This window comes from Mercurialis annua, linkage group LG4 (assembly GCF_937616625.2).
Source record: "Mercurialis annua linkage group LG4, ddMerAnnu1.2, whole genome shotgun sequence".
NCBI lineage: Eukaryota > Viridiplantae > Streptophyta > Magnoliopsida > Malpighiales > Euphorbiaceae > Mercurialis > Mercurialis annua.
In genome coordinates, this window is record NC_065573.1 from 38,626,824 (window position 1) to 38,638,922 (window position 12,099).

Below are 12,099 nucleotides of genomic sequence, written 5' to 3' on the forward strand. Positions count from 1 at the left end.
CCAATCATTTTGATTTTATTTTAAATGATTGGGAGGTTTTCTCCCAATCATTTAAAAAAAAATTAAATAAAAATTTAAAAATGAGAAAACTTTTTATTAAAAAAAATTTACGTTTGAATTGTTGAATTTTTTAAATTTAAAACATTTGAATTAGTTAATTTTTTTTAACATTCTACAAAAATAAATTTATAAAATACTACAAAATAATTATATTAACAAATATTCAAATATAATTTATACTTCATAACAATAACATATTTAATAAACTAAAAATTTCAAATTAAAAAAGAATACTACATCAGATAATAATGTACAAAGTACAAAAAAGAAATCACCTAGGAGTCCTATCGTCATATCTGCTAGTGACCGGGAGGTTCGAGCGCAAGTTGTTTCTGTTACGGTTCGCCCGACGGCCTGTACTGATGGTGAGGTAACGTCGACCTGGGCGGCCATCACCATCTCCCTCTCCTGCATCGCCCTCCTCGTCGTCGGCTCCGTCGTCACCCTGCTGGTCCTGTGGAATGGCCGTACTCGTCGTAGCTGGTGGCGGGGTAACAAATTCTCCTTGTTGGCGGAACATCATCGCCTCCATGCTGTCTAGACCTAACCAACTGCTACCATATGCCAGAAAGTCTGTAGTCCCAGGTGTCTGTGGAAGTCCCTGTGAAGCTGGAAAGTCCTGTGTACCCTGTGTAGGCTGATCCCACTGCACCTGAAAAGGAGGCACCGTAGGTGGTACATAAGCAGGCGGCGGTGGAACAAAAAGCGACGCACGCAACCTCCAATTGCAAGTGTCATTTTTCACACACACAAGAACTATTGTTTTACCAGTTGTTTCACTGCTCTTGTATTCTTTATTAGCTGCAATGTGATAACTCGCCGCGCATGTCTGGACAGCATACCTCGAACTAAAAACCATCCCCAATTCAAACTCTTTGCCTGCTTCCCATATTGCATTTTCTTTAGGCCACAGATTCATATTGACACGCATGTCGTCAATATTCTGATCCGTGTACTCATGAGGAAGGCGCGACTCAAAATGATCTGTATTTTGTTCCGACCCACCACCGACATTCTCACCATGGGTGCCATCTCCATTCTCACCACCGATGTCATCATCATCATCATCATCATCCTCGTTGTCATCAGCAACGGCCCCGTAGAAGTGTTCTTCTTCCTCATCTTCATCACTAAAATCATCACCATCGTCTACATCCGCACAGTCGTCTACATCCGCACAGTCGTCTACATCCGCACAGTCGTCTACATCCGCACAGTCGTCTACATCCGCACGTACTTGAGATAACGGATTGTACACAATATAAAACTCAACTACCCTCATTTGTGGCGTCCGCGAAACATTACGCCACATTGCTTCCATGTGAACATCTGTCTCCATAGGAAAACCATCATATTTTTGAAATCTTCCATGTTCATCGAACCGAGGTACTCTTAGATAAATCTTCACTATCTCGTCAGCATCGTTCAGCCCAATTACCCTTCTAATTACGACTTGTAGTTGTGCAAAATTCACTACTCTCGTCAGCTCAACCATTTCCGATTTACCGGAAACATAATCCACTCCACCCGGAGTCGATAATATTGTACCATCCCAATAAATTTTTAGGGCTGGCAGCGCATTTGTCGTCATTACTACATTAAAAAAATATAATTTTAACTACATTTTAATATTTTCACTAATTCCTACATTAAATGTAAATTCAAATGGATTACATTAAATGTAAATTCCGAATCTAATAAATTTTAATATTTTCACTAATTTCAACCTAATTTTAAAATATTTTAAAAAATTTCATATATTCGATTTTCTAATTTTAATATACTCTATTCATTCCTATAAATTTTATACACAATATTCTAATTTCATTTACACATAAATCTAATTCATTTTATAATACATATTTTTTAAAATTTTAAACTAAATCTAACTTTAATATTAACTAACTACACTTCAAACATTATTTTAATCTAATTACATTTACACATTAATCTAATAAAATTTACACATTAATCTAATTTATTTTATAATACATATTTTTTAAAATTTTGAACTAAATCTAACTACAATATTAACTAACTACATTTGAAATATTATTTTAATCTAAGTAAACATCATTTAAATCTAACTATATTCAATAATTTAAAATTAATATATTTATAAATTTTAAGAACTCACCCGATAATTACGCGCCAAAAAATAATATTCCGCGCCGAAAAATAATATCCGCCACGCAAAATAATATCCGCCACCAAAAATAATATCCGCCACGCAAAATAATATCCGCCACCGAAATTAGGCTCCGTAAAATTTTCTCCAAAATAGTATCCCTTCTAACTCTCTCTCTAACTACTCTCTCTCTAAAATTTTCTCCAAATTCATTTTTTTGGAGTGTGGAGTGGAGAAGGGGGAATGATTTCCCCCTTATATAGTGGTTGTAGACCGCGGAAAATTTCCGCGGTCTACAACCACTCGGTCAAGGGAATTTATTCCCTGTCAGAGGGAATAAATTCCCTCTGTAAACCGCGGAAAGCTTCCGCGGTTTACAGTGACCTGTCACTGTAAACCGCGGAAGCTTTCCGCGGTTTACGTCCACGTGGTTCCACCTGCGTCCAGGTGGAGCCACGTGCACAGACCGCGGAACACTTCCGCGGTTTGTTATAAACCGCGGAAGTGTTCCGCGGTCTGGATGCCACAAATAGAGAAAAATATGCAATCAGGTCCTAATTTAAGAAATTTTCTTAATTTTAATTGCAAAAACGTCATTAACCCTCAAAATGGACCCATTTGATTAACAAATTAAATACTGAACTAATTGAAATATTAATTTTAATTAATTAAAATTTAATGTAACACTATAAAATTGAATAAATAGCTGCTGGTTAATTTAATTATACCAATAATAGTATAATATATTAATTGAAAAAATAAAATATATAAAACATTCAGTTAATTTAATTAATTAAATTTTTAACATCTATGAGCGTAACTGAAATAAAAAAAACTATTTAACTGCACTACCTTAATTAAATTAAATAGAAATTTATTTAAATTTAATAAATATTAAATTAATTAAACCAATTAATTTATTTTAACCTAACCAATGATGATCACTACTAAAATAATTTTAGTCATTTTCATGTGAGTTCTTGCTCATCGATAATTAATAAATAAATAATTATCCTTCAAAAATATGTAATTAATAAATAAAATAATCTACATTTCGTCATGGATTACGGTTTCTAATCATTCATGTTGATGTAATACATGAGATCACATGAAAAATAATATTATAGTACAACACTAATAAGATTAGTGTATAAATGGAATCAATCAGATTAATTAAGAGTTTATATGCATAACGTGATAAAAAGGAAACACGTGGGCAAATAATGGAAATAAATAAATCATTTTGAACAAAGGATCAATTCACCCCTCAACTTGGCACGAAATATCAAATGAGTCATTTTCGAAAAAAGTGGATCAAACTAACCCGCAACTTGCGTTTTTTAATCAAAAAGACCCCTCGGAGAGTGAGTTTCTTAATTTCATTTCATTAACTTAATTAATTATTAATTAATTCTTATTTAATTTTTAAGTACACCCTAATTGAAATCTTAATTAATCAAAACTATTAATCCTATTTAAGTTAAGGAAACATAATTAACCATAATTAAGTTAATAAAATACAATTAACTATAATTAAATTAAATCTAACCCTAACATGTTGTTCTTGGCCGGAAACTTGTTGTTCTTGATAAACTAAACCTACCTAACATCTTTAACACCTCTTCTACAACAATAAACTTCTAAATTTAACTAAAATACATCAAAAACTGCAGAAATTATTAGAAACTCGTATGATTAAAATGTCTAAACAAATCAAAAAACATAAAAACCAAATCGCCGCCGGTCCGTCCATTGAAGCCTCTCGCAGTGAACGGACTCATTTGGGTTCGTCTACTTCTTTTTCGATGAAGAAGCAGATGACCCATCTACCTAAACCCAACGGAGCAGATGAACCCATCTGGGTTCGTCTGCTTCTGTGTCGATGAAGAAGAAGAAGATGAACCCGCATGGATTCGTCTGCTTCGCTGACTTGAAGAACGGATATGGTGGTCCCAACTTCTGCATTCACCGGGATGAGCCGCAACAACAACGGCAGCAACCGCTGCTCCCCTGGGATGAAAAACAAATATGGTGATAGTTGACGGTTTGCTATTTCTTTCTTTTCCTATTGACAGACCGCCGGAATAACGACATCAACAAAGCTGAAATTGACGAAGGCGAGGTTTGGAAATCAAGGGTGGTGGTGGCTGGGTTAGTTTTAGGATTAGATTTAGGTTTTGATTTTTTTTTTTGGATTTAGGGTAGCATTTGGAAGAAGGGCAGTGTTAGTCCCTAAATTTTAATTAAAAATAATATTAAATTTTAATGTTTTAAAATTATAAGAACTATGATTAAAATTTTAAATTGTCAATTTGAAACATAAACTAAATATAAGGAGTTTTTTAAACCTTTTTTCATATTGTAAGTGGAGAGTGAAACACACACATCGGGTATGACTGGGGAATGGGTGAGCGAGGGATCTTTTTGATACAAAAACGCAAGTTGCGGGTTAGTTTGATCCACTTTCTTCGAAAATGACTTATTTGATATTTCGTGCTAAGTTGAGGGGGTGAATTGATTCTTTATTCAAATCATTTTATAAAATGGAAGGACAATCGCAATCTTTCTTGGGTTTGAGAAGAGTTGATTGGTCAGCCCATAACATATTTGTCTTAATACTGTATCTGGGCTTATCATATAATAATCAGTTCAGACAAAGCCCAAGGGATCGTAACAACTGGGTTTGTTCTTGACATCTCCTTTTTCAGCCTATGCTGTTGTGTTTCTTTTGGGCCTGGCTCTTAAATTGGCCATTATAGCACAAGATTTACTTTGATTTTTAATTGAATATCATGTCTAATATTTGGTTGTGCTAATTGACAAATAACATCAGTTTTTCTTATGTTTTTTATTGATAAATTAAAAATTGATGACATGATTTGGTAAATTTAAATTTAAATTCAAAAACTAGTTAAATATGAAATGTTAAATGCTGCATCCACATTTAATTTTTAGAAATTTCTCGTATAAAACTATAAAACTAAAATGAATTTTTTAAATATGTACACATAATGTTTCAACTCATTGCTGAAAATACTAAAAGAACATGTAAAATTTAACAATTATTAAAATATAACAAAAAAATTACTACATTATTTTAAAACTGTCAAAATTATAAATTCTGAAATGTTGATAAATAAAATGTTGCAAATAAATGAGTACTAGAAAATACTATCAATAAAACAATTAAATACAAATAATTGTCAATTTAAGGTTATGAGCTAGAATCTCATGGAGTGGTCCATTTGAAGTATATAGGCTAGTGTTATCTATGACTATCAGCCAGACTGTGCAATTGACTATAAATTAAAAATATGCGATACCAAACGTACTTAGGCCGCAAAACATGACTATTTTTCTGATAAATTATATTCATGCATTCATGAATTTATTTGTCTCTTTGAAGACTGAAACATCAATTAAATTACAGACAAATAAATAAATTAATTCCAAAAATTTAATACCAACAATGAAAATAATAGAAAACGCTCATGCACTATAAATAACAAACTTATTTCTTCTTGTTGATTATGCTTATAAGAAAGTTTTCAATATTTTAATTGCAAGCACTTGCAATTCAGATACATATGTATATTTCAAATAGTAATCCAACGTAAATGTCATTAGTTATTTATAAATAAGAGATAATACAAGCTTAGGAGTGTAAACGAGTCGAAATAAAACACTGTCAAATTCAATATCGACCGGACTCTAAAGTGTAAAGCTCAAAATTCGATTCGAACTTGGTCAAATTTTTATTGAGAGTTCGACCTTTAACTCAGTAAAATATTTAAGATGCGAATTTGACTCGACTCAACTTGGTTATTTATATTAATATTTAAAAATTGAAGATACTATTATAGTTATATATAATATATAATTACAAAGGGTAATAAAAAAATAAATTAACTAAAATTCGATTAAATTAGAGAATTTTTTGAGTCGAATAATTTAATCCTCAAACTAAAATAGCTCGAATTTGAGTTTGATTCAAAATTAATCAAAATGATTTTAGATATTTTTTTTATTCAATTTTGAATAATTGGCTGCACGTTATGGAGTTAAGCCTGTTGAGTAAGAAAAATCAATTACATGGGGGATTTTTTTTAGAAAAAAAAAATAGATTAACTAGAAAATTTACCTTCAATCTGTTCTAGTCCTACCAGGGTATAGAAAAGTAAACTATATATGATTGACCATATAAAGTAAAAACTCCACTGAATTGACCATGGATGATTAGTAAAAACAAAGCATTTTACGTAAAACAATAAAGAACTCATGCACATCGAGTCAAATGGAAGTGAACATATATATATATATATATATATATATATATATATATATATATATATATATATATATATATATATATATATATATATATTACCATCAAACCTGTAAATCAATTGTTATGAATTTGTTTTAACTAAATTAGACATCTTGAATTTGAAATCTGAATATACCAACAAACTTTAAAATTTGATAGAATTGTTTTTAGTTTTTCTGAGTTGAATTCATTCACATTAGTCAATGCTAACATGGAGATCATATAGAAAGAACTCGTACACATTATATTATGATAAATGGAGAAAATCAATTAAAGTTAATTAGTTCTAAATCAAAATAATGATAATTTGCAAAAAAGAATCACCATTTAACTAACGAATTACCAAGAAAAGCATATATAATCATGAACGGTGACTTCTTTGTTGAACTAATTAATTGCAAACATTTTAGTCCAAGAAACTAAACTGCTTTTACATAGCAAGAGTTCAAACAAAATCAAAACAATAAAACTTTCTTCTTTCTTGAAACAAACAATGGGATATATTATATGCAGAAAAGTTGCTTGATCATTTTTTTTTGGTAGGCCCATCCGATTTCCAAAGTTTCGCCCTAACTAATTCGGATCCGTCCCGTGTCACGCACCTGGCATGGTGGGTGAGTCTACTAGTGGGAATTTTTTGCATTCACAAGGACTCGAACCCGAAACCTTGCTTAAGCGATAACAAGCCGCTTACCACTTGAACCAACTCCCATTGGTGTTGCTTGATCATTTTTGTGCGTCAGCCATAATGGTTAATTAATGGTTAATTACTTGTCTTGTCCCCTTCAATTCATAATAAGAGTTTACATGTATATTTATATATTTATTCCATACCAAATTGATAGAAATTATTTTAAAAAATTAAATAAATTATAGGCACGTGACTATTACTTACACAATTAATACACACACACTCTCTTAAAATGTATTTAAAACAATGCTGAAATACAAAATCATTACTTAATTAAAGAAAACTAATTGAGATATTATTTGTAAATTAATCTATTTTATTTAAATAAGTTAATATTTTTAATATTTTTTTGGTCTTAAATTGCCCATCAATTTAAGACAAAGGAGTATATATATGATTTATAATAACTACATTATAAATCACCAATTTTACCCTATTTTGTATTCTTATGTTTCAATTGTATTCTAAAATATTAAATTGACGTTTTTTTTGCATTTAGAAAAAAATTCAAACGTTCTCCATGTATAGTATATATTAATTGTATATGTTTAAAATTTATTTAGATTTATTTAAATTTATTTATATTTAGTTAAATTTATTAAAAATATAAATTAATTTAAATTTGATTATGACTTTTAGTTAGTTTTTAAAAATAGAAAAAATTTTGTACAATTTAAATGAAAATAAATCTAATTTTATCTCTAAACTTAGTTAATTGAATGATTTTATTCTTTAAATAAACAAGTTGTCAAAAATTGAAAATTGAGGTACAATTAAAAGGAAAAAATATAAAATAGGATAAAATTGATCATTTTTTAACGTCAGAGTAAGATTGAAAAGAAATTAAAAGGTCGGATTTTTTTTAAGGAGTTAGCCATTATAAATTTATAAAGCAACCTAATTATCATATGATTACTTTATATACACTCAAAGAACAAGGAAGCTTTTAAGTAGCTTTGTGTATTATCCACATTACCCGAAGAGGCAAATGAAATTTTCATTATAACAATAACTTTTCTCTCCTTATGTTTTAAACTAATTAAAAATTCACCGGTTTTTTTGACTATCTTAATCAAGTAAAAAGACCCATCCCTTCATACTATGTAAATAATATATTTGACTTACAAATGTTTTAGGGGGGAAAGATAAAAAGACCATTTTTATTGATTTTTTAGAATTAATTTCATATAAAATTACCTTTTACACATTTTTTCATTTTAATCACGTCCTTTAAAAATGTCAAATAAAATCATCTTTCATTTTTTTTGCAAACTATCATCGATAAGTAAAATTCAGTGTTTTTTTCCTTCTAAATAAATGTACTAATCTAACTACTGCCTTATTAATACAAAAAAATACATTCTTCATACTCTAATCTTGCTGATTCTGGTTGTCAAGTCAATTTATACACCGAATTTTCACATTCGTGATAGATTTGCAAAAAAATAAAAGGTGGTGATTTTATTTGACACTTTTGAAAGGGAGTGATTAAAATGAAAAAATATATAAAACTGGTGATTTTATTTGAAATTATTATTTTTTTTTATTTGATACTCCGTCTGTTTTAAAATAGTTGTGCTTTTAGAGAATAATTTTTTTTCACAATATTTATTACTTAAAAATATTAAAAAGTATTTATTGCTATTCTTGCATATTTCTTATTATTTTATTAAAACAATACAAAATACAAAAATACAAATAAGAAGTTATGATTATGAATTTCAATAAACTAAAAAATAATAATTTATAAATTTAAATATATTTATTAAATTTGTGTGAAGATAGGTAAAGTGACACTGTTTAAAACGAAGAAAGTATTGTTTTATTAACATTCAATGTTAATTAGAGAAAAGGAAATTCATCATATGCCGCAATAACAACTATAGCTATAACATCACCTTTTTGTCTAGTCGGCTAAAGCGCATAAAAATGTCTTTAATTCCTGTATGTTTTGTCCACAAAATTTTTCGAATAAAACGTTTTTCCACTTTATATTCGCCTATAAAATGTCAATTTTGTTATGCACATTATGTTTAAGTATATAAGAATATTATTAAATATATATCCAAGACTATGTAGTAATTAAATTATCAAACTATATATAGTATATGATGTTTTAATAGTTTGATCAAGTTATAATTTATGTTGATTATATCTAAGAATCAAATATTAAGAAAAAAAGAGTCCAATTGATAAAGCTATAATATATTTCAGTCCCTTAACTTAATTTTTAAAAACTCATAAATTTCTAACAAACCATCTACCCAATTTGATTAATTTTGTATGTCATTGGACTATTTTAGTATAAAAATTATTAATATATTAAAATATGTTTTATTTTTACCAGTTAAGTTTTTTTTATCATTTTTATTTGACTATCTAATTTTGCCATGTAGATCTATGTTTGTGAGATAGAAGAGAGAGACGCATTACCTACCCAAAGAAAGTGAGAAAAAGGGGAATAATGTCGGCCATGGCCCATGGATTATTTTTCTTTTGGTTGCATAGCCGTAGTCAAACTTTTTGCTCATTTGAAAGTGTTAATTTTTTTTTAATTTTTTAATGGCATATTATATGTTTCCAAATAATTTTGTAACATTTTTAGACAAGAGACAAACCCCACAAAAGTGTACCTCTTTTCCCATCTTTTCAACATTTGATTTCATGGCCGACTTGGATCAAATTAGCCACGCTTTCAGGTCATCCTCTTTTATTTTATACATTTAGTTTCATGTTTCATAAAATGTACAACTAATTTAAACTATTTTTTGAACTTCAAAAATCTCACTCATCAATGTTTTATTGACTCATTTCTGTTGGTTCACTTTTTCATGAGTAACTACTTTCATTTAAATATTACATATAAAAAGTGAGATTGCTTTGATGTAAAAGCTACAAACACAAAAGAGATATGGAGCATTAGTATGACTTATTCTATTGCATTTTGAGTAATAACTATGTATATATATTTACAAATGTGACTAATTAGGGGTGTACTTAATGAATCAAGTAAGATTGAGATCAGCTCATATATTATTATTAGTCGAGTTTGAGTTTATAAATCAAATATTTTTGAGATTAACGAGTCTAATCAAGTTTCATTTTTATTTAATAAGTTTGAATCAAAACTAAATTTTTCAACAATATATTAAAAAATAAAAGCTATATTTCTTTATGCATATAAATAAATTTAGATGATCCATATAGTATCTATTTTAAAATATATGCATATAAACCTAGCTAAATATTTAAAATTTAAAATTTAAAATAATAATCTATCAAATCAGAATATTAATATATAAAAGAGCTTACTTGTGAGTATCACTCAAATTTGAGATTCACTTGTTTACAAAACAAGCTCCATAAATTCAAGCTCGAGTTTTGAGTAGCTCGGGAGTTTGATTGACTCGTTTGTAACCCCTACGCCTTTAGTTAAATTTTTAATTAAAAGTTGTAGTAATTTTCATTAAATTTCATGAATTGTTCAATTTGACATATATAATTTTAGACATTCAAATATTAAATTATATATATATATATATATATATATATAATTATATATATATATATATATATATATATATTTGATATTTAACTTTATTTATATTTTTTACATATACCTTTTATTTTTTTTGATATAACGTGTCACATGCTAATTAAGTACTTTCAAAAATTGTGACAGAACTACTACTATGGATATTTTAAATTATATTAAAATTGCTAAACTTAAAAGTTTTAGCCATTTTTATAAACAAATAACATATATTTTGATTTTTTTATCCATTAAGCTTATATAATGTTCTTAATTTCTGAATTGAATGTGAATTGGTTGACAGTTTTTTAAAAACCACTTAAGAATAAAAGAAAAAAGTTCAAGCAAATATAAAACTAAAAATTATTAAAAGAAAAAGGGAAGCGTTGATTGCTCAAAGACAATTTATCTTTACAAATTTTATAATTTTAGATTTATCTGAAGATTGATGCAAAAGAAAATAACAAGTACACATGATTATATATTTTATGCAAGACAAATAAAACAACATTTCACAAAATAATGAAATTTGACATATATTTTTCTTCTTCTTCCAATTGGGTCCACTAGATATGACACTAGAAGGTTGTCCTCTTGAATTGCAGAAGAATACGAGAAAAAAAGTCTTGTAGGCCAATCTATAATTTATTATTGAATCCTTCCTATATATAAAAAGGCTTTCCCTAAAAATAGAATTTTTTTAGTTAAACTCAATCTACCACGTTATCTATCGGCTAAACTATTAAATTACAATATTATTATTAAAATAATAATATTATCGTAATTTTAGTTATTACTTATTTACACCTTTTAATGGTGATATTACGATAATATCATTATTTTAATGAGCTATTATAATTAATTAAAAAATTAATCTATAAATAATGTGATAAATTTAGTTTATCTAAAAATTTCTCCTAAAAAATTTGATAAACAAATTCTAACTAGAAAAGACAGGTGTTCATGGTAATCTGATAATAAGGAAAATTACAATCAATGGTTGCATCTTATTTAGTTTGAAACCAAAGTTTTTTTTTCTTCTAATTAATTGATCAATTATAATTTATAAAACATACTTACTTTATTCGTTGACTATCATCATTACAAGAATAATGATGGATACCGAATCCTACTGTAAGTATAATGGAGCCGAGTTGCAGGAGATACACTCTCGGGCGACACCGGACTCCCCTTGAAGACCGAAAGATCTGAAGGATATACCGAATCCCTAAGATCCGGTAACACACTAATAAAGGCCGAATCCCACATGATCCGCCAAGAGCGCGCCAGGTCCGGGATTCGGGTAAATATGGAAATCTTGTCCTATTTGGACACAAACACTACATATGGAAGGATAAGTT

At 28.4% G+C, this 12,099-nt stretch overlaps 1 protein-coding gene across 1 annotated transcript; it reads right to left on the reverse strand.

Annotated features, from left to right (window-relative positions):
- Positions 1-331: 331 nt before the first annotated feature.
- Positions 332-2,548, reverse strand: LOC126678679 (uncharacterized). The gene is made up of 2 exons (XM_050373574.2): positions 2,198-2,548; positions 332-1,653 (listed from the first exon to the last, which is right to left on the reverse strand). The coding sequence occupies exon 2, from the start codon at positions 1,649-1,651 to the stop codon at positions 332-334; it is 1,320 nt and encodes a 439-aa protein (XP_050229531.1). The 5' UTR covers positions 1,652-1,653; positions 2,198-2,548.
- Positions 2,549-12,099: the final 9,551 nt, after the last annotated feature.